Raw genomic sequence first — 22,483 nt, forward strand, 5'->3', positions numbered from 1 at the left:
TTACAGAGCAGAAGAAAACTGATACAGGTCCTCCAGGTGTATCGGTCTTGATCCTATCTGGCATCTTTCACCCCAAATTATACCCTAAATCCTCAGTGAACAAAGTCAGCCAGAAAGGCTCTGGAAGGCTCAGCAGACCTGGGGCTGGGGGGCCTGCCTGCTGGGTTCCCCCCCCCCCCCCCCCCCATCTCCCCTTCTGGTTTATCCATTGCTCAGTTCTGGTCACAATTTGCCAGGCTGCTTTTGGAATCGAAGGTTGGGGAGAGCCGGTCCCGGCTGTGTCTCAGCCAGCGAGGAGTTTAGCGCTGCCCTCGGTAGGTTTCAGAGTAATCACTCAGCCGTGGTTCCTGGAGTCTGTCCTTGCCAAGATCCCAGTGAATCGGCGTTCAGGACCGCTGTGCCCAAACCCAGCCCGATGGGTCACAACTGGACCCGTTCTGCTTCCCGAGCTCCCTCGCCATCTCCCTGCCCTCCCCCCCCTTGGAGCCGCAGCTGCCTGGGCTGCAGGCACGACTTGCCCCAGCAAGCCCGGCTCCGCGGCGGGTGCAGGCGAACGCTCCCTCTCTGCGTGTTTGGGCTTTGCTGCAGGCTGGGGAGCGCTGGGGGGGCTGCGGCCGTGCCGGGGCAGGCAGCCTCGCCACCTCGCAGAGAAACCTCTGGTTCCATCGCTTCCATCACCGTGCTCTGCCGGCAGGGCCCTGAGTTTGGGGAACCAACAGCAGTGGCCGCGCCGGGGTGTGGAGCATCTGACTCGGTGATGCCCATTGCCTCGTTGCCTTTGGTGGGTTGGTTGTTTGGGGTTTTTTTAGTGCCTCCCGTGGTGTTAGGTGTTAGGCAGGGATGGTGGAGCTGGTTGTCCCAACCCCCAGGCACCTTTTGCAGCTCAGGTGAAGATGCCCAGCAGCGGCAGCTCCATCCCACGGAGGGAATGAGGATTCTTTTTGTGGGAAGAAGCGGCCGTGGGCTTTGCTCCGCGATGCCCCTGGGAGGGTGATGCAGCTCTGGGCCCGGTGGGAGGGTTTGTGCTTTTGCCATGTGCCAACACCGGGGTCCACGTACAAATATAGCAAGTTATGTGCCTGCCGGACCCACGCTGCGCCGCTGGGAAATTCCAGTGATCCGCTGCGGCTGGGCAGGAGGCGTTAATGGCAGGGGGCTGTAATCAGTACCTGCAATTAGCCTCTGCTCCAGCTGGCCTCCAAAGCTCGGCCATAAAACGCACCGTCCCACGCTGCCGTTCCTCTCTCCCACCCCTCCGTGTCACGCCAGCTCTCAGCTGTGGTGATGCCAGTCGGGACCTGCCCAGCCGGCCGGGATGAACTCAGCACCCGCCGGAGCAGGGAGATTATTTATGGATGAAATTGCTGTGCGGAACTCGAGGGGCCGCTCAGGGCTGGGGGTGAGGGTGGAGGGTGGGGGTCCGGGCTGTATATTGGTCCGGCCGGTCCTTGTCTGGAGGTCAGAGATGCCAAATTTGCCTGTGGCTTGTGGTTGTCCTGGAGGAAAGGAGAACAGCCGTGGCTGTCAGCCCCCCGCTCCTCCTGGTCTTTACACCTCCCCTCGGCTTGACATTGGCTTGCAGTAACACCAAACTGCTGATGACATTAAACAAATTAATATCGGGTTTAAATAGCCTGCTGGGAGGCTGGTAACAGGCAGTGCGGGCCCAGCTGTCAATCCCAAATTAGCGAGTTCCGTGGCTAAACTTACTGCTCCTGCTAACGGCCCCAAAAGCAATACCTGGTGCGGGGGGCACGTGTGCCCGGTGCGCTGGCTTTGCCGGTGCTGCCCCAGTGCCAGCTGAGCTGGGGTGGGTGTTGGGAGAAGGATCTGCAGGATGCCCTGGCCTGGCAGCAGTGAGCAAGGGGGGTCCTGATGGCTTTGGGTGCTTTTCAGAGCACTAAAATATTGGGATTTACCCCCAGAATGCCTGGTCTGGCTGCAGTGCCTGGGAAGGGAATTTGGCACCTTGTGGTTTACGTCTTTGTTTTCGCTCGGCTCATGGCTGAAAGAGAGGGGTTCCTGCCTGACTCTTCAAATTGGTTGGCTTGGGGGAAGTATTTAAATCCTTCCCTGTTCTTGTCCCCCTTTGGTGGGGGAGATGAATGTTTCCTCTTTTCACAAGCAGGTTTTTCATCATTTCCCTTTTTAAAAAGGCACCATGCAATCAAGTTGTGAACCTGCCCTCCCGGGAAGCTCTGGGGGCCAAAAATTCAGCCCAGAGAAGGTGCTGCCATCGGGGAGTCAGACTGCCTCAGCCTTTGCTAACAAACGCAGTGGCGAGGGAAGCAAACCCTGGGCTCCAGGGCTGATGCCAAACCCCACTCATGGGGGGCTGGGGTGAACCCCCCCCCCCCGTGTCCACCATGTCACCCCATGAGACGATGCCATGGCTGGGTTGGACCCTGCGCGTTTCCAGTGCTTGGGGCTGGGGTTGAGCTGGGCAGGGACATGTGGCCACTGGGCAAGGACACGTGGCCACTGGGCAGCGTGTCCCCTTTCCCCATGGGGCCACACAGGTTGTCTGGCACCCAATGGATGCTCCGGGGCTGCCTGGGAGGTTCGGGACCTCTCTCACGTGGATAGTGGAAGCAGGGATGAATTGATGCTGCTGCTCCTGGGCAGCTGTCAGTGTCTCAGTCGTGAACCCCAAAAGCCGAGGGGCACGCTGGTGACCGGAGGGGGGATGTGTGTGGGATGTGCTCGGGTCCTGGGCAAACCAGGCTCACGCAGTTCAGGGGGAGGGGGGGCTCAGCCCTCACCCCACCAGCCGGCGGGGGGATTTTGGGGAGCGGGGCCGGGGTAGCTGCTGCCCTCCCTCCATGAGCGACCCCTGCGGCCAAGCTGCAGCACGGGGGGATTCAGCAGGTGCCAGCGCGGCCCCGGCCCCTATAAAACAGCCCCCTGAGGGGGGATGCCGGGCACTGGGGGGTGGTCTTAGGGGTGCAGAAGGAGCCGGCTGCGGGCTCCGTCCTCCCGGCTCGAAGTTGCTTTGCTCCGGCAGCGCCGGTGCTCGCTGCGCGCCGGGCTGGGGCAGGGGAAGCCGGGGGGAGCCGGTCCCCCCGCTTCTCCTCCCGCTTCTCCTCCCGCCCATCGCCGCCTTAATACCCGGCACCTCCGGCGGGGCCGCTCCGGAGGGGCCGAGGCGGGGCCGGACGCGTGGGCGAGGGGCTCGCACCGCCCGCCGGTGGCACCGGGCTGCGCCCGCCCTGCCCGCAGCCCGCCCGGGCCAGCGGCAGCGCCAGCAGCGCGGAGGCAACGCAGCGGGAGCCAAAATGCTGCTAGGTGGGTGAAACGCAACTTTCCTTCCCCGCGGGAGCTGCCGGCTGCGGGCTGCTCAGCCCTACGGCTCCCCATCCCTCCCGCTGCTCCTCACGGTTCCCTATCCTTCCCCGCTGCTCCCCACAGCTCCTCATCCCCTCCCCGCTGCTCCCCACGGCTCCCCATTCCTCCTCGCTGCCCCACATGGTTCCCTATCCTTCCCCGCTGCTCCCCACGGTTCCCCATCCCTCCTCACTGCTCCCCATCTCCCCTCGCCGCTGTTCCCCACAGTTCCGCATCCCTCCCTGCTGCTCCCCACGGCTTCCTATCCATCCCCATGGCTCCCCATCCCTCTCCGCTGCTCCCCGTTCATCCCCACAGCTCCCCATCCCTCCCTGCTGCTCCCTGCTGCTGCCCGTCCCACCCCATCCACCCCCACGGCTCCCTATCCCTCCCTGCTGCTCCCCATCCACCCTCATCCCTCCCCATGGCTCCCCATCATTAATCCTCAGGAAAGCCCTTGGCGGAGCACACTGGGTGGGTTAGGGGGGCCCGGCGTTCCACTGAGACCTGGGCAGCATGCAGGGCTCTGGGTCGCGGCGGGGGCGATGGGATGGGGGTCCAATGGGGTCAAGGGCTGGGGTGCTGACCCCGCTGCTCTCCCAGTGGTGTTCCTGCCTGCACGGAGCTGATTCGAGTGTTCCTGCAGGCAGGCGGCTTTTGCTGAGTTACATGAGCTTGAGAAAACTGAAAGAAATCAAAGTACAAGTTGCTCTTTAAAGAAAAAAAATATAGCTACGTGTTTCTTGTTTTCTGGGTAGCTCTGCTAAGGTTATGGGGAGGGGGTGTCTCTTCTCCCCTTTGCAATTTTGACCAGAGTTAACAGTGAGAAATCGAGGTGGGTTATTTCCAACGAGGAAAGAGCTTCAGAAATACGTGGTGCTTGAGGAGTCTGGGCGCAGGAGCGAGGGCTGGGAACAGACTCAGCATCAAACACAAATATTGATTCACCTGTGGGGTCCTCATCCTGCTCCCATCAGGGCTTCCCACGCGAAATTACCCTCACAAAATTTTCTTCTTTCTCAGCAAATCAGCTCGTTACCATTCCCTACCGTCACCTTGCCCCAAAACCCATTTAAAGAGCTGTTCTTTTTATTTGCATCAAGGAAGCTGTTGTACCGTACACCCACAAAATGGTCCCTCCCAGCCCAGGCACACATGCAGCCAGTTTCTTCGGCTCCCAGCCTGCTAATCCTAATTACTTACGGGATTCAAGCTGAGTTTGACTCACTGCATCTTATTGATTTTTCCCAGGGCTGCAAAAAAAAGAGAAATTAAAAGGTTGCGTGCTGACACGGCTTTATTTTGCCCTTGCTCTTTGTTTGGGGGTCAACTCCAACTTGTGTTTCTGCTGCACCCGCGACGCGAATGCGTGATGTTTTTTGTGTGAAATAAGGCTGGGGGGGAGCGACCTTTGCAGAGAAGCTGGTGGGTGGTGGTGCTTGGCTGCTGGATTTGGCTGTTTTGGGCTCGTGGAGAGGAGCTGCAGCAGCAAATGGAGCGTAACGCTGCTGTCGGACCGTTTCACGTGCGGATTTGGGACTGGTAATTTTTTTTAATTTTTTTTTTTTTGGTTGTTGTTACTGGCATTAACTTTCCAACTTGTGCTGGGCAGAGACAGGGGTCCAGCAGGTCCTCGTGGGCAGTTGTTCAGGTTGTCCCTAGGCACGTGGTGTGCACATACATGTGGGCACGCGTGTGTCTATGTGCTTCCATGCACTCGTTTTCCTCTGGTAACGTATCTCCGGCGTGTGGTGGTAGGTGCCTGTAGGAGAGCAGCCAGGCCAGGGGAACCGTGGATGATACTGAACTGGCACGGCTGCCAGGGCTCCTGCGAGGGGCTGGCATTGGTGTCATTGCAGCCTTGCCCCCCGGCTGTCTCCTGTGGAGCACTTTAATTTTTCTAATAATTTAAAACACAGCCTTTTGTCTGTGGGCTGTCTTCCCCTGTATCTCTGCAACGCGTAACACTACTCAGGATATTTATCTGTAATACTTGTCAGGCAAAACAGGTTCAAAAAAACCCCAAATACCCCAAAACCTGCTTTTAGCCCTGTGGTCTCAAATATGTAGGAAATGTACAGCCACAAAAGTTTCAATTTTGAACCCATGCTGCTGGGTGCGGTGCCAGGGTGCTGGTGACCTTGGGGCTGGAGATGTGGGACCGTGGTGCTTTGGGTGGAGAAACGTGGTGGGTGCAAGGTGGGTGTGCGGTGGCCGCTCCCTGGGAGCGTTAAAACATCCTCCCCCCGCTGGGTTTTGAACACCTCTTCCAAAAAAAGTGAGGACTCGGGGGTCACCTGGCTTCACTCCGACCCGCGGTGGGCAGCACAGGGTGGGACCACGCCTGGGTCCTGATGCTGCGGTGAGTTTGCGGTTGTTAATTGGCTGCTTAATGAGGCTTCTTGTCCTCTCTGCCATTGTGGGGGCTAATGGAGAAGGGAGACCATCCCCACTGAAAGGCTGGGTTTGGCTTCGGGGCTCCTTCGTCAGATGGTGGGACTGAGCTTTCCTGGAGGTTGTTTTGGGTGAATTTCCCTGTAAATGCAATGGTTGATTTTATGGCTGGGGGCTTGCTCTGAAAAATGTCCTGGGGAAAACATCTGTCCTCTGGTTTCAGCCATGAGACACCCAGGGGGGCGCGGGGGGCTTTGAGCTCCTCCAACAGCCTCAGCCTCCCCTTCAGAGTATTTTTAGACAAAGCTGTCATTTAATCTTGACCTCCAGTATGATGTGGGCTAGAAAATATCACTGCATTTCCAGCATCAAGCAGAGGGTACGATTCACAAAGGGTTGGTTTTTTTAGCTCATTTTTGATTACACCTGACCTCGCTGGAATAATGAGTTGCTAACAAGTATTTTGAGCAAACATGAACTCTTCTGAAGTTTCTGCAGCGATGATGCTGCTGGTGGCTGTGCTGCCGGCACCAACGCTTTGATGGTCCATTCCAGCACCGTCTGATGTCCATAAGCTGGTAATGACTTCAGGAGCTGGATATTTAACATTGCTTTTTTTTTTTTTTTTTTTTTTTTTCCCTTTTTCTGAGCGGGATGTTAGAACAAGTAGGCTGGCTGTTCCCACTCTTCTCCGAAGTGATTATATTAGCACAGCTTGGGTAGGAGTGGCGGAAATTACAGTGAAATACTAGCAGTAGGAAATAAAAATCTAATTAAAAAATAATGACAGATGTGTGTCATCCTCCAAACTCTGGGTATGACCAGCCTGGCCCCAGGGCAGCCGTGGTGGGGAGTTGTGCACTTGTGCAGCTGTCGGCACAAGCGTGACGGGTGTTGTGCTTGGGGCTCCCAGAAGATAACGTGAGCAGAAAGAAGGTGGGGGGAGGCAAGGGGTTCTGACCTTTATAAATCTTGGGGGGTAGGGATGGTGGAGAACTTGGAAATGGTTGGGGTTTGAAAGTCCTCTTGGCCCCCCAGGACTTGCACCCCTGAAGTGAGACCCTCCTGCAAGTGGGGTGATTCCCCTTTTGCCCCCCTGAGCAAAGCTGGGAGGGACTGGCTGACGCCCACATGGTTTCAGTGCGGGGGGGGCATTGGGGACAGCTGTGACACCGTCATGTGTGGTGGCTGGGGTCTCGCCACGGTGGTCTGTGTGCATCGCTCCGGCATGTCTGGGATGGCATCACTGAGAGAGGGAGGCTGCCACCAGCCTGGAGCCCGGCTCTGCCACTGAGCTGCCGGGTGGCCCCGGCCATGTCACTTGTCCTCTCCGAGCCCCTCATGGCTCTTCCCAGCTCTGCGGGGACCCCGAATCCTGGGGAAGGGTCAGCCCAGCCCCGGCTGTGTAAGGCAGGCACCTGCCTTAGGTGCTTCAATAATAGAAATAATTAATTTTCACTGCTAATGGAGGAAATGTTGCACCATGAAAAATGCGCATTGGCTTAGAGGCGATTCAAAAGACTGGTAGAGATGGGAGCCCCTTAATTTGTTCCAAATGGGTTATTTCACTGGAATGGTGAGAAAGCATCAATTTAAGTATCTTTTTTTCTCTTTTCATTTCTGCCAGTCGCTCCCTGGCCATAATGATTTGGAGTCAACTGTCATTTTTATGATTTAAACAATGCCCAGAATAAAGGCTGAACTAACGTGGGGCTCCAGTCTCCCCCCACCATACCAGAGAAGGCGGCGATGGTGGGGAGGGGCGGGCAGGGCTTTGGGGAGCAGAGCTCAGATCAGTGTTCAGCACTCGCTGCCTCCCTTCTGCTACTGCCCTGGGTCAGGATTAGCCCAGCTCATTCCCGAGCTTCTCTGTACCTGTCGCGGGGATCAGCGAGCTTTTGGCTGGGCTGCAGCAGCCCCAGCAGCGACACAGGGGCTGCTGAGCTGGTTGGGGTTTGATGGGGGCTCCGAAAGAGGGGAGAGCATCACTAAATGCTGATTTTTCAGATTATGAGCTGGCAGGTGGGGAGAGTTGGGAATGACGATCCAAGGGGAGGTGGGCTCAGTGCCTGTGGATATGGGGAGGAAAGATGCTTGATGGAGCAAGACCTGCATCCAGTTTTGCTCCTCGGGAATTGCTTCTGATACCAGTTGTGCAGGGTTAGTGCTTGCTGCAGCTCTTGGGGTGCTGGAGGCAGCTGAGCTGCCTTTCAAGGACCAGGTGCATCAGCGGGGGGGGAGCCCAAGTAGGGGGAGATTATCTTGTCTGTGCTTCTGTTCTTGCTCCTCAACAAAAGGGCTTTGCCCTTCTCGGCTGCTGCATCGTGGAGAGCAAACTGGCCCTGTCTGATCGGAGGAGTGTTAGCCCAGAGCTGGGTTCGCTGGCGGGGGAGAAATGAGCACTGTCCCCCCCTCCCCAGCCCGAGCAAATAATCGTGTTTGTGGCCATGCCCGGGAGTTTGCAGGGATGTCATCTGAGTTTATTTCAAGGCTTGTTCCCTGCCAGCTCAAGTCACGCAGCAAAAGGTTGTGACAAGGCTGTGCAGGGGAAGGAGGCAGCATGAGGCAGTGTCCTGCAAGCTGGTAGTGACTGGGGGGCACGGGGGGGGGGGGGGGGGGGGGGCGCGGCTGTGTCAGCAGCTCGGGGGGCCACCTTCTCCAGCAGCACCCCATTACCATAGCCCACTGCCCACCCAGCCCCCTCCGCAAGGAGCTGAGCTTGCCCAAGCCAGAGCCCCTGTGCCTGCAGCAGTGCTGGAAGGGCCCCCCCCGGCAGATGAGGAACAACCCCACTGAGCATCCTGGAGATGTGCAGGAGAGCTGGGACACAGCAGGGAAATACTGGAGTCCCCAGTGTGTGCCCCATCCCCTTCCCTGAGCTGGGGCACCCTCTCCTCCCCGTGACCCTCCGGTCCCTGCAGCGATGCTGTGGAACAGCAGATCTGGCAGGAGGAGCCAGCCCTGCCTGGCCAGGCAACAGCCCCGGAGGGTTGCAGAAGTATTTTTAATTTGTCTGAGCTGACATGGTGTTGAGTGCTGTCTCCCTCGCAGAGGGACGTCTCTCTCCTACACGAGACAGCGGCTCCTTGCAGCCTGCCTTCCTCCGCCATGCACAGCAGAGATTAAATTGAACTGTCATCACCTTCGGGTGCGAGGGATGCTGCGGCGGGCAAAGCCTGGCGGTGGGGCTGGGGTGGCTCCCGAGCATCCTCCCGTGCATCCTCCTGAGCATCCTCCCGTGCATCCTCCCGTGTGTGCCCCTGCTGCTCCCATTCCCCGGGTGGTTTTGGGACCTGCTGCAGGTGGGGGTTCAGGTGCAGAAGGGGAGCAGGGACCTGCAGGGCAGTGTGCTCCTTCCCTCCCCCCAACACCCCCCCCCCTTCCCGTGCAGAGCTGACACTGCTGCTGCATGCTGGGGCCTTCCCCCCCTGTTCCCATGGGATGGGCGCCGCAGGGTGGGCAGGAGAGCCAGGGGCTGTGAGGGGATGGGGGTCTCCAGGGTCAGCAGCCTCGGAAACACCAGCATTCTGCATCCCTGCTGGAAAAGCGTGAGTCATTCCCTGGAGACTGAGAGACTGGCTTAAAGCAGAGAATGAAACTGAAATCTCATAAATATGTTTGGATTCGGGGATTTAATATTTTGGGGGGTAATATGGCTGGGGTTTCGGTCTCTTCTGTTCAGCTTCTTATAGATGCAATGGCAAACCCTCAGGGAAACGCAGCTCCCGGCCGTGGGGCTGGATGTTAGTAGTGGGTGCCAGGGTCTGGCCCCTTGGCATTCCTGGCAGGAGCCGTGTGCCTCGGGTTTGGTTTGGCTGTCAAAGGCACAGGGCTGAAATGGAAACTGTGGCTCACGGGGCATCAGCCACCCTCGTGCCACGCTGATGATAAATGTGCTCGTGCAGACAGGGCACCTGCCCGCCAAGCTCTCTAGGCATGTCACGGGGGAGAAAAATAGCAATGATCGAATCAAACCAAGACTACTGCTGCTGCATAGGAGTAAACAGAAATATTTCCATTTAAGTTCCTTTAGGAAGGGCTTCTGACATCCTGCAGGGATGCAAGGGCAGGGGTGCTTGTCAGGGTCGGGGACATCCTGTAAACACTGCCCAAAATCCACGTTAAAGCTGGAGGTTTCCAACAGGAATGTGAATTTATGGAGAAAAGGGAAAAAAGACAATTAAAAGACTATTTCATATGAAGCATTTCAGCTGTTTCCTGTAGCCTCTTGCCACAGGACCCCAGGCAGAGGCACGCAGGGCAGGAGACCAGTGGGTTCAACTGTGCCCCCTGGCACATAGCAGGCAGAGCCCCCTGGCTTCCTCCAGCACCCATGGAGTTCACCCAGTGCATCCTGGTTTCCCAGCCTTCTCCCTGGGCTGGGATCCCAGGGTCTCTATCCCTGCCACTCGACCCCTCGAAGGTGCCTGTGTTTGTCCCTGCTTCCCCCTTGCTTCTGTGAGGCTGCCAGGGTTTGGCATTAACGCGGGCAAGGATGCTCGCTGGGCACCGAGCTGGATGGCTGGTGGGGCTGGAGCTGCTCCTGGTGGGTTACCGACCCCTCCAGAGCCAGGGCCCTTTGTGAAGCCAAAGGGCACAATAATCACAGCCCCTGCCCGGGGCTGGGGCAGGGTCCCCTTACCCTGTGCTGGGGGGCGGCTGCCCATCAGCAAAATGCCCCACGGATCCCACCTGCCCCATCCCCATGGATTTCTGGCCATGCTTGGAGAGGGGCCCGACCCCGTTGCCATGGTTGGTTTGCCCAAGGGGGTTTTTGGTTCCTGCCTGGTCCCCATTGCTGCTTTTTGTGAGTGGGTTTGTTTCGCTGCTGTGGATTTTTCCTGCCTGGATCCCTTTGGCTTGTGATAATTGTAAGCAACGGCATTTGTATCTTCTGTGCTGGTGAAAGCGGAGGGGGAGGGATGGGCAGGAGCTTTTGCCAGATCCACCTGTTTTCCAGGGCTTTGCCTGGGGCTCCTTGGCATTCCCCATCCCTCTGTCCTGGGTTCGGGTGCCTCTCCCGCCAGGGCTGTGGGATCAGACTGGGCTGCTCCCTTTGGAAACCCGGGGGGGGGGAGGAAAGCAAGCGTGTTCCTGGCTGGAGACCCACTGTCCTGCCCATGGATCCCAGTTTTGGGGAGCCGAGCACTGTCGCTCCCTGCCCTGGGACCACTGACCTTTGCAATCCCGCTCCGGCTGCTGCGAACCGGGAAGATGTGGCAGCCTCTTGTCTGAAAACTGATTAAAAAGGCTAAGTCCTCTTTTCTCGCTTGTATTAGCACAAGAATAAATAGTGCATATTTTCACCCCTGGGAGCCCCATCTCTGGTTTCACTCAGCTCCTGTTAGCATTAACCCTGGGCTGAGGTGGCCGGGCAGGAATGTCCCAAGAGCAGGAAGAGCCTCTTGCCCCAGGACATGTGGCAGAGCCTTAAGAGAAGAATTCACCGGGGGGCCGCTGGTCCCCTCCCTGGTGCGGAGCCAGCCAGAGCCAGGTACAATGCAGCCCCTAATCCGAGCACATACCGTGGGGCCGCAGCCCTGGTCAATGCCTGACTCTGCGCCGGGAGCAGGTGGAGTCGGGGCCAAGAGCATCCTCCGGCACCCAGGTACCGTGTCGGGGCTGGGGAGGGGGGAAGGGTGTCCCCGCCGGGGGCTCCTGCAGGACAAGGGTGCTCTTTGGGATTTTAGTGTCCTCAGGTGCCTTGTTTGGGGGAAAGCAAAGGTGGCATAAAATCCTATTTTTGGAAGAAGTTTAGAGGCTCTAAATTTTGCCTGCATTTAGTGCTAGAAGAAGGGGGTTTTTTGGTGTGAGCGGAGCCCCCGTGCTCGCTGGGGAGCCCCAGCGCCAGGGTAGGTGCCAGGTGCCGGTCCCAGTGCCGCTCCTGCAGCTACGGACCAGGAGCAGTGTGATGGGGCTTGGGCAGGAGCTCAGTCCAGGTGTTGGCAGAGGGGCTGGGACCTGGATTTTGTAAGAGCTCGATGCCCGTGGGCAGGGCCGGGGAGAGCCGCTTTGCCCACCTGAGCTGCCCACTCGCATCCTGGCTCTGCCCAGACGCAGGGATACCCATCCTGCCTGGATGCAAACGCTTTTGCAGCTTGCCCTGCTGCACGTGCTCAGCGCTCAGCCAAGGGACCCAGGGTGGGGGTTCCCCGGGGGGGACGGGGGACCATGAGCCGGTCACCCCGTGCCCATCACCATTACCCCCTTGCACCGGGGGAAGGGATCCCGGCTGGGGAGTGTGCTGGGGAGCACAGCTCTCCACGCTCCCCTTCCCCAAGAGCTGGAGCCCCCATCGCCCAGCCACTGGCCTCGCGGCCAAGCCATGGCCACCACCGCCACCACCACGAGGCCTTCCCAGTGCCTGGCCACCGCTAGTGGCCACTGCCGCCGTTGGCTGCTGGGAGCATCGGTGGAGCCAGACAGTCCTCGCAGCAAGATGGCTGCTCCCAGGCTCCCGTGAGCGCGGGGCACCCGCAGGCTTTGTTCCCGCACCCGCCGGCTTTGTTCCCGCACCCGCCGCGCTCGGGGTCACGGCAGCGCCAAGGGCCAGCGGCCCCATGCACCCAGCGGGGCTGCCGCCACGGGGCGGGTGCTGCCGCTCACTGCCTCCCACCAAGCTTTTTTAATAATTTTTATTTTATTTTATTGCTTTTGCATTGTTTGGCTGGGTTTGTTTTTGTGTTTTTAATGTCTTTCTTTTTTTTCTTTTCTTTTTTTTTTTTTTTTTTTCTTATTTAAAATACAAAAAAATCTGGGAAGTTTGCAAGCCCCCTCACCCTAAAGCTTATGGCAGCCTTTAAATGGTACGTATGTAGGGGAGGGTGGGCGTGCGGGGAGGGTGCGCAGGGCTGGGTGCTGGGGTCGCGTGCTGCTCCGCTCACCCTCCCCATGGCCGGCGTTAGGTGACCGGCAGCCAGGGCTGATGCACGGGGGCGTGAGGCTCAGGGCAGAGCGGCTCGTCCTCTTGCAAGTAAATCCTGATCCTGCTCAAACTTCCCTGCGGACGCTGCTTGGGGGAACAGCAGGCTGGTGGGGGGGGACCCTGGTGTCACCCCCGCACGCTGCCGGTCCCCGTGGCCAGCACGGCCGCAGCGGAGGGGGCTGGGGGCTGGGTGCACAGCAGGCGCTGCGGGAAGCGCCGCGGTGCTCTGCTCCATCCCACGCTCTCCCTGGCCCCGTGCTCCCCAGACACTAATTGTTCTTTTTTTTTTTTTTTTTTTTTTTTTTTTTTTCTTCTTTCCAAGGTTGCTAGAGCGAGCACTGGGGGCTACATGTAGGTGGGCACGGGCACGGGTTTGGGAGCAAATGGGGTCACTGGCATGGGGGAACGGAGGAGCCGGCCCCCCAGGGCTGTGCACTGCCCTGGTTGCAGCCAGGACATGCTGAGCTCGATGCCTGCCCGGCACGGCTGTTGGGTGGTGTGGGTCTGGGGGCAGGCTGAACCACAAGCAAGGCTGTCAAAGGCGACAGGGCTGTCCCTGCAGTGGGGGCACCTTCTCCTGCCCTGGGGACAAGCCCCAAGCCTCGCCGGGGCACGGCAGGGACACTGGCACTATCCCAGCCCTGGCAGAGCCTGCATCCCTGGGGAACGTCTGATGGGTGCTGGCAACTGCAGAGGAAACATTCAGCAAGACAGATCGGGGCTTTGACTCTCACGTGGCAAGTCTGTCACAGTTTCCTAATTAACGCGCTTCCGAGGAGCCGCCGCTGTGGCCAAGCGCTCAGCGCCCGAGAAAGTGGCTGCAGCTTTGTGGGGACCTCCCGGCTGTGGGAGTTGTGCCCTGGATGCTCCGTAAGCAAGGTGTAGGACCAGGTGGGAGACCTGGCTCTGGGAAGCAAAGCAAAACCACGCTGAACAGGCTGAGAGCCGGGGGCAGCGAGAATCCCCGCGCCCCTCGCAAGCTTTGAAAATTTTGTGCTCCTCTGTGGGCAGCAAGAAAACTCCCAGCAGGGCCATGTCCTGGGGTTTCTCTCTGCCCCGTTGGAAGGATTTAATGCTGATGGTGGTCAGGGCTGAGGTTTGGACTAGCAAAGCCCTGGTCCTTCTGTCCCTGCCTCCCTGCCCTGGCAGAGCTGGCTCGCAGCTCCGGCTGGGCTGGCAGAGCGCGGGGTGGGAGCTGCCAGGGCTGGAAGCAGAAGGGTGATGCTCTGAAGACACACACGTGCCCGGTGAAATAGGACAGGGAGCCAGGACCGTGACGCGCCTGGACGGCAGCAGTGGGAAATACGGGCTCTGAGGGTCTGCACCATGCCGAGGGTTTGCACCACAGCACCCACCTCCGCAGGGTGAGGTGCTTGGTGCCTGGCCAGCACCTGGGAGATGCTGGTGCTGCCTGGTCCTGGCCAGCTCCTGCCTGGGGGCTGATGTTTTCCTCTGGGGGGGTTCCAGGACTCTAATGCTGTTTTACCATGTTGCTCTGGTTTCTGTGATGGAAGAACATAAGCGGGAGCACTGCTCCCATCTGGTGTGGCAGAAGGCTTTGGTATATCTGCTTTCCATCGGGAGGAGGACAGGGGTCCCTGAAAAGCTGGGTGCAGCCAGAAGAAACACCCAGAGCTGGGGGGGAAGGCGCACGGCTGGGGCTGGACCTGGGGGGACCAGCAAAGCAGTGAGCCAGGGCAGGCGGTTACTCCTGGGCACCCCGAGGAAAATGCTGGGGCTGAGGGTGGTCACCGCTTCCCCACCTACTGTCAGTAAAGGACGTTTCTCAGCCCCAGGGAGGGTGACAGGGCGAAGGGAGCCCCGTGGCTGCTGTGCCGTGGCTGCTGTGCCGGTAGCTCCACCGCCAACCAGCCAGCGTCACCCAGGGCACCCTGAGGGGAACCCTTGCTCCATTTGCAACTCTGGGAGTTGGGATATTGCTCTGACGCCTGAATCATGAGGCTTTCCGCTTCTTCCTGAGGGCTGTGGTAACAGCTCTGGTCCTTGTGTGGTTTGTTCTTTAGAAAAACCCCAAGTTCCTTGTTGGTTTCTCAGCAAGTCACATGGACTGACAGGATTCCATGGCTTGCACTGCTGCTGAGTGTCCCTTTTCTTTCCTTTTTTGTCCATGTTTTGGTTCTCCCTCCTTCCCCACCTTGCGCTGGGTTCCTCCTCCTCTTCCCACCACCTTTATAGAGGCTCAGTTTGGTTTTTCAAACCAGTTCATGGAAGAATGCGAGGATTGGTCTGAGTGGGGCTTAAGTACGGGGAGGGGGTTAAGTGGATGCTTAAATACTTGAGCTACCTGGTTTAAATATGCATGTAAGTGCTTTTCAGCCCCAAGCTCCAGAGCCCTGGCTGGAGCTGGTCCTGTGCATCAGCCACCCTGGGAGGGATGCTGGGCTGAGGTGCTGATTGCGCAGGGCACAGCCCCGCTGCCACGGGACATGATGTGGCTTTGCCAGTTCCCTGGGACGGGGACAAACAAGGGAGGAATGAAAAGCCACATGTGTGCAGACGAGCACGTGGGCACTCGCCGTCAGCAGCGGGTGCTGCACCTCAAGGGGGCCAAACGCTCGTTTGCAGGTGCTTGGTCCAAAGCCACCTTTGAACCTTCCACACCTTCCCAGTATCGGCTGCAGCATGGAGGTCTGGTCCGATGGGAAGTGTGTGTGGGTGTCCCTGTGCGTACGAGAAGGAATGTGCGTGTGTGCCAGTGCCACCGCTGACACCAAGAGCTGCTGGTGACACCCGTGAGGCACATGGGGGGGGTCCCCCCATGCGGTGCTGGGGCTGTCACACAGCCCTGCCTGCCCTGAGCGCTGCTGCCGCAGCTCTTCGTTAGCAGCCGAGAATAAACGATGTGCAGAGGCTGAGGTTTGCAGAGCCCTAATCCCTTTCCCTTGTGTCTCTTTCATCTCCAGTCGGACCAGGAGAGTTGTAATAGACCTTCTTACTAAATTAAATGTAGAGGCTGCTCCTCCAAGGCACGTTTCAGTTCAACCGTAGTGTTTGATTTCCCAGCCACAGCAATATGGTGCCTCCAGGGAAAAAGCCAGCTGGGGAAACTTCCAATTCCAATAAAAAGTGTAAGCGCTATTTCAATGAGCACTGGAAGGAAGAATTTACCTGGCTGGAGTTTGACTATGAGCGGAAACTCATGTTTTGCATAGAGTGTCGGCAGGCGCTGGTGAAGAACAAGCACGGTAAAGCGGAGAACGCCTTTACCGTGGGCACGGACAACTTCCAGCGCCACGCTCTGCTGCGGCACGTCACCTCCGGCGCGCATCGCCAGGCGCTGGCGGTGAACCGGGAGCAGCTGGCTTTCGAGACCCGTGTCCACAGCCACCCGGAGCTGCGCTCGGTCATCAAGGTGGAGGTGAACCCGGCGAAGGTGGCCGTCCTCACCACTGTCTACTGGATGGCGAAGGAGGAGATCCCCGATGAGAAGTGCTCCTCGCTGCTCGACTTCCAGAAGTTCAACCTGTGCCAGGCGCTGCTGGCCTCCGAGCACAGCGAGTACTACCACCCCAGCAGCGTCAGGGAGATGCAGGTGTGTATGCGGGGCTGGGGGCTCTGCACCCACCTTTGATGGGTGCTGCATGGCTGCCTGCCCAGCTGCCTGCGCCCGCCGCGTTCGGGGCCAGGTGTCGGCACTGCCTGGCTGCAGCAGGGAGCTCCATGCTTCCCAGCGCCCCGTCAAACGTCGCCAGCACCCGCTTGGCTTTGGTTTGGATGCTGCATGTGTGAACGGGTGCCTTAAGCGTGAGCTCCCACCCCAGGGGTCCCGGTGAAGCACAGGGAGCAAGTGTGTGCTCTGCCTGGGTTATCTTTGTGGCAGGGATCGCTGGAGCCTCCCGGTGCTGGGAGCCCAGGAGGGGTGGAGCTGGGTGCCACGGCATGGGGCAGGGAGCTGGTGTCCCTGACTCAAAGGCAGAGCAGGAGCTGGGGCCGTTGGCTGCTCAGGAGCACTGAGAGCCTCTGCGTCAGCATTTGCTGATGGGCACAGCTCCATCCCTGTCCTTGGACAGGTAAGCATGCCCCGTGGCATCAGGGCACATCCATGATGTGCTTGGGACCACCAGCCCAGTCCACAAAGCCAGGCTGCACTGGGGCATGCTCTAGACCCACGGGGAGCCAGGCGATGCTCCTGTTCTCCAGGAGCTTCTGTGGCGACTGAAGGTTCCTCCACATTAAACATCAATGTGGCACTTTCCTGGTGTCATTCCCTGATTTGACAGACCAGGAGAAGGTGATGGGCTCCATCAAAGGAACCTCAGGCTCGTGGTCATGCATGTGCTTCCAGCCACACAGGGAGAGCAGGAGCATCCTCTCCCGTCTGAGCCTGCCAGGCTGCTTGGAGGATAAATTAGCATGAGCACAATTAGCACATGAGCACTGTGGGTTTCTCTGCTTTTTGCCCTCAACTGGATGATCAGAAAGATCAAGTAGCTAGAGAATTTAGAAAGGATTTTCTTAATTTTACAAATGCTTCATGCCTGTTAAAATGAAATTAAATTTTTACTGAGTCTTGGCCATTTGCCAGGCTTGTTAGATCTCTGAAGAGCCTTATTTTGCTGCAGTTAGACTAAATCTACTAATTAGATTTCTCAGCCTGAAGTGCTACTTACATCGTTCACACACACCTAGGAAGTTTTCCCTTCAAACTGGGGCGTTTGCCTGAAATGGGGGGAACTGGGTAAAGAAGAAGATGCAGCAGCTTTTGACTGCTGCTCCTGCCCGTGCTGGGCTTGTAAAACATGAACATAATTGCTGAAGTTTGAACCGAGGCGGCGAGTTGTCGGTGTCCTGCCTTGCTCCCGGCACAGGCAGGGTCTCGGGAAGCAGGCGACGGGGTGGCAGTGGCTCGGTGCTGCTGGGGGCTTCATCCCCCGGCTCTGGGCAGGGACCCTCGAGCATCTCTGCAGCTTCACCCGGTGCTTGGGCTGCAGGCCAGGAGTAGGAGACCGTATATCAGGGGAAACGACATTTCCAGCTTGTATATGTCCTCGTATGTACAGATCACGTAAGGGCTGTTCACCTCAGGACCTTGCGCCGCTTTTGGGGCGATACGAGGGCGGGAGCCTTGCAGCTTGCTCAGCGCCGGGTGCTGTGCATCTCCCGCCTGTTTTTGAAGTTCATTTGTGTTTCTCTTTCCCTCCCCGCCTGCCCTGCGCACCTCCTTTAACTGGCTCAGGCAGCGATCGCCAAAGTCCTGCACAACGAGGACAGGCACAGGATAAAAGCCTCGCCGTTTGTTGGGCTGGTGGTGGATGAGACGGTGGATGTCCTGGAGCACCGCAGCCTCGCCATGTTCACCACCACCGTCTCCCCCTGCAACGGGCAGACCTCTGCCACCTTCCTGGGGAGCTTCGAGCTGCCTGCTGGGGAGGCCTCCACGGTGGCAGGCAAGGTAGGCGAGGTGATGCGCTCCTTTGGCATCCCCACCATGAAGATCACCTGGCTCAGTGCTGACAGCACCTCACTGGTGGCTGAGCGGCTGAGCGGGGTGGGGACCGCGCTGACCTCCCTCTGCCCGCTCCTCACGGAGATGCACTGCCTGTCCCACGGGAGCTCCCTGCTGCCAGCCAAGAGCATCGTTAGCATCGAATACCTCCAGAAATACGAGACCACCGTGGATGCTGTCTACAGGCTCTACTCCAGCTTCAGGGGAGAAAGCAACGGCCTGCAGGAGCTGCGGAGTGTCCTGGACCTCTGTGAGATAGACCTCGGGAGCCCCAAAGCCATCCACTGGACTTCTATTTTCCCAGCCGTGGAAGCCATTGATTCCTCGTGGCCCACGCTGGTGCTGCTGCTGGAGAGCGAGGCGGCACAGTCGCCGGTGGCCCACGGCCTCTGTGAAGAGCTCAAGAACTTCCAGTTTGTGGCCTTCACCAAGATCCTCTTGGACGTCCTCCCCATCTTCCAGAAACTCAGCCACTTCTTCCAGATTGAGGACTTTGACCTCTCCATCCTGAAGCCCATCGTCTCCGCCACGGCTACCACCCTGCAGGCCCAGAAGAGTGCCAGCGGCCAGAACCTCCAGGAGTTCCTCAACGAGATGAACGAGCACCCACGGGATGACCGGGAGGGCGAGAGCCGCCTCTATTACAAGGGCGTTGAGTTGGCCAACTGCTCCAAGGTGCATTTGAAGCACTTTGAGCGCTTGAAGGAGAGCTACTTGGAGAGCGTGCGGGGCAACCTGCTGGACAGGTTCCCCAGCAGCATCCTGGAGGCCATCAGCTCCTTCTCGGCCATCTTCAACCCCAAGTGCTACCCTCAGTCTTTGGAGGACATTGGCAGCTACGGGGTCAGCGAGCTGAATTTCCTCCTACAGGCTTACTCCCGGGTGGTGGTGAGCGAGAGGGCCCTGAGCGATTTCCCCCTCTTCAAGCGCATCGTCTTCAGCCTCAGCCAGCTCTCCTTCAAGGACCTCTGCGTCAAGCTGGTCTACAGCAACTCTGAGATGCATGAGCTCTTCCCGGACTTTGCTGTCCTTGCAGCCATTGCCCTGGCCTTGCCTCTGGGCTCGGTCCTCGCCAAGAAGATCAGCCGGGGCCGGGAATTGCTGAAGCGTGGCCGGTCACGCCAGGCGAAGGACGAGGGGCTCTCTGACCTCATGAAGATCGCCATCGACGGGCCAGCCATCAACGAGTTTGACTTTGCGTTGGCCATCGAGTACTACGAGAGCATGAGGGAGTCCGGCTTCATCGTGGCGCAGGTGAAGTGAGTGATGCTGGCGAAGGCAGAGCCCTGCGGGCAGGGAGCTGGGTCCTGCAGGCAGCCCCCAGCACCGGCTCGACGCCACCTTTCCCCACCGATGGTCACTGCTGGGGCCGGGCAGCCGCCGCCGGTGCTTGGTGACCTGCTCCGTGCTGGGAAGAGGGGATGGGATCCTTCACAAAGCTGTGCCGGTCCCATGGCCACCCCTCCCTCATCCCCCAAACGCCCGGCTGAATTGGCCAGAATTTAAAAACTTGTGGCCACCTGAAATCCCAAAATACGATGAGGTGGTTTTTTTTTTTCAAGGGTTCGTTATTTTTTTGTTTTAGGGAGGGGAAGGCAAAACTTCTTTTGAGCTCAAATGTCACATCGCCTTTGCACAATGATACCCAGCAGCTTTTCCTTAATGCTCTGCAAAAATATCTGATTTTTGTTGTTTTGGAGCCTCAAGAATGAATTCAGAAAAAGCAGTGCATCTTTCTAGCTCCGCGGCAAGCCCCAAAATGCCTGGTGGTGTCTTGTTGGTATTCCTTGCACACAGCACAAAATATTTTTAGCAGTGGCATCAAGTCATGATCATTTCAAGAGCAAGAGATTTAGAGAATGATACTGTAATCATCAAGGAAATAGTAACTTTAAAATGCATCAATATGTATATATGTGTATGTGTATATATATAAAAATATATATATAAGTATATATATTAAAAAGGTCTATCTTAATTTTCCTAGTGTTTAAAATACAAAGATATCTAAAAGGACTTTTTTTTTTTTTTTTTTTTTTTGCAATGACAGAATAAATTATAAGCAGGGAGCCAAAAATAATAAGTAGTGAACTCCTGGTCTTTCCAAAATGTCATCACGTACCTACGTTCCCTTTGCACCCTGAGCTCTTTGCAACCTTGCAACCAAAGAAAGAGCCTTTTACCATCTGCTTTTGGGACAGATGTGAGTTGTTTAGCCCGTGGTTTTCCTTTGAAGCATTCCTTTTACCCCGCGGCGAGCGATGCTTCGGGGACCTGGAGCGGGCAGGGGCTGGGGCTCCTCCGCCACCGGCGTCAGGGTGCGCGAGCACAGTGGCGAGCGGGGCGGTGGTGCTGTGTGGCACGGCCGGGGGTTATGGGGCTTCTCTGGTTTGAACTCAGAGGGATGTTTTCTTGGGGTGGGGGAGAAGACCCTCCTTGACCGGTTTTAATCTGCAATAAAGCCAACGCAGCAGCCTGAAGCATCACGTCGGTTTAATTCCTGAGCGCCGGGTGCTCCCGGGGAATTCGGCTCCACTCCTTCCCTGGGTAAGTTCACGCTGTCCCGCAGGTGCTGGGTCTGTGTCGGGCAGGATTTGACCCCGTTGTCCATAATGATGGTCCCCCTTGGTCCCATGCGGTTGCCTCTGGCTGGGACTTGTGATGCAGCCACATGGAAGGGCTGCGTTGGGGGGGGTGTCTTGCTGCTCCCCCTCCTCCTTGCCCTGGGCAGAGGGACCTTCCTCCAACCCAGCCCTGGTGTGTGGAGCCCCTCTGGCCCTGGGGTGGCCCGAGGGGTCGCACAGCCCCGGGAGCAGCGCTTGGCCGGCGCAGTTGCCTCGCCTGCGGGGGTTTGCCATTTGCCCACCCCAGCGGGTGCCGTGCCCCCAGATGCCCATGTCAGATGTGGAGGGACAGGGTGTTTGGGGGTGCCTGGTGGTCTCGCAGGTTCCCATGGGCGCACTGTGCCCTGTGCCTGCAGCGGAGGCAGGGAGAGCCGGGATTTCTGTCCTCGGGGCTGGTGGCAGGTCACCGCTGATGGCCCAGGGGCTGTGTCCTGTGTCCTTCCAGCTGATCCATAAGGTGGAGATGCTGCGTTGGTGGCAAGTGTGTCTGGGTGAAAGCTGCTCACTCACAAGCATCCCTGGGTTTGGCTCTGTGTTTCTCGGCGTGCCCGTGTCCTGCGAGCTGGGCTTTGCTGCAACTGCTTTCTGGCCAGACGGTGCCTGTAGAGTGGCTGCCGAAGGCTGGAGATAGGAGGGTTGGGCAGGATGGTGCTCACAACGTGCGCTCTCCTGTTCCCAGGGGGACTGGGAACCGGCATTGGCCCTGGAGTGCGTGGCACAGAGCAGCTCTGCAGCCCCCAGCTGGAGGGGCCTTTGACCCTTCCCGTCGGAAAGTGGGCAGGATGGAGGGGCTGTGCTCAGCCAAGGCAGGGGCTGTGGGGGCCAGGAGTGTCAGGGCAGCCGCAGCATCGCTGTCTCAGGGCCAGCAGCTCCGCTGCGGTGCCGGTCGGGTGTGTGGAGTCTGGTGGCTCCAGCGTGGTGCAATCTGTTCATCACTGGTCCAGACCCTGAGCAGTGCCGGGGCTGCTCTGGTGCTGCGGTCCTGGTCCAGCATCGCGACTGGGTGTTGCTTTTCTCCTGCCGGCAGCCTTTGGAGCACACACGTGTTTCCCAAAGAGTCTCCTGGAAAGAGCTGGAGTGAATTCAGCTCATGCTTGGCCGGAGACAAAAGCTTTAAAGCCCTGAGTAAGGGATTTGAGACACCACCAAAATTTGTTGAGAACACCTACCAAACGGGAGGGAGCCAGACTGCTCCTGTGTGAATAAACAGCTCCCGTCTCCATCTGTCCTGTGCAGACTCTGCGCCAGATGCTCTTTCGAGGCAGCCGGCGCCTACGGAGATGGGTCCTTGGCAGATTCTTGTGTTGGTAGGAAAACCCACAGCGATGTCTCCGCCGTTTTCCAAGGCATTTCTTGGAGGTTCGCACGTGTGTAACGTTGGAGCACAACAGTCCCTCTGATGTGCCTCACAGGGGACCTGGGAGCAAACCTGGTGCAGATGTGCGTGTAGGCACTGTGTGGGGTGAGGAGGTGGGGGGCACAGGCTGGGGATGGCGGCCAGGCATGGTCCCGGTGGGTTTGGTTAAAGGAAAGACTGAAACACGTCTTTAAATTCCAAGGGACCCCTTCCCGAGTCGCGTGTCTGCAGGGCAGGAGCTGGGTTGGGAAGGGATGAGCTGAGGGCGCTGGGCTGAGCCCCAGGCAGAGGATGCGCGGTGCTGCGGCGGTGATGCCATGTGGTTTGGTGTCTTCTGGCCAGGCCTGGATGCTCAGTTAAGAACATCCATGCACCCTCCCTGCGGAGTTGGG

General features: G+C 58.2%; 2 protein-coding genes across 4 annotated transcripts in view; both read left to right on the plus strand.

The window, feature by feature from the left end:
- Nucleotides 1–22,483, plus strand: part of ZNF385C (zinc finger protein 385C) — an 80,832-nt gene that overhangs the window by 40,799 nt on the left and 17,550 nt on the right. The gene's annotated exons all lie outside the window — the stretch shown is intronic.
- On the plus strand, nucleotides 2,841–20,079 carry C18H17orf113 (chromosome 18 C17orf113 homolog). 2 transcript variants are annotated; one of them, XM_037410956.1, is made up of 3 exons: nucleotides 2,841–3,285; nucleotides 15,568–16,196; nucleotides 17,841–20,079. In XM_037410956.1, exons 2-3 carry the CDS (start codon nucleotides 15,678–15,680, stop codon nucleotides 19,371–19,373), a joined length of 2,052 nt encoding a protein of 683 aa, XP_037266853.1. In that variant the 5' UTR covers nucleotides 2,841–3,285; nucleotides 15,568–15,677; the 3' UTR covers nucleotides 19,374–20,079. The 2 variants fall into 2 exon arrangements, with proteins under 2 accessions (XP_037266853.1, XP_037266852.1); XM_037410955.1 differs by lacking the exon at nucleotides 2,841–3,285 and adding an exon at nucleotides 12,139–12,524.

Source organism: Falco rusticolus, chromosome 18 (genome assembly GCF_015220075.1).
Source record: "Falco rusticolus isolate bFalRus1 chromosome 18, bFalRus1.pri, whole genome shotgun sequence".
Lineage (NCBI taxonomy): Eukaryota > Metazoa > Chordata > Aves > Falconiformes > Falconidae > Falco > Falco rusticolus.

Bases quoted from the DNA above. Each gene is read 5' to 3' on its own strand.
- C18H17orf113 (XM_037410956.1), top strand. From the start codon at position 15,678: ATGGTGCCTCCAGGGAAAAAGCCAGCTGGGGAAACTTCCAATTCCAAT. The intron at 16,197-17,840 runs GTGTGTATGCGG...TAACTGGCTCAG, and splicing joins GCAGCGTCAGGGAGATGCAG to GCAGCGATCGCCAAAGTCCT.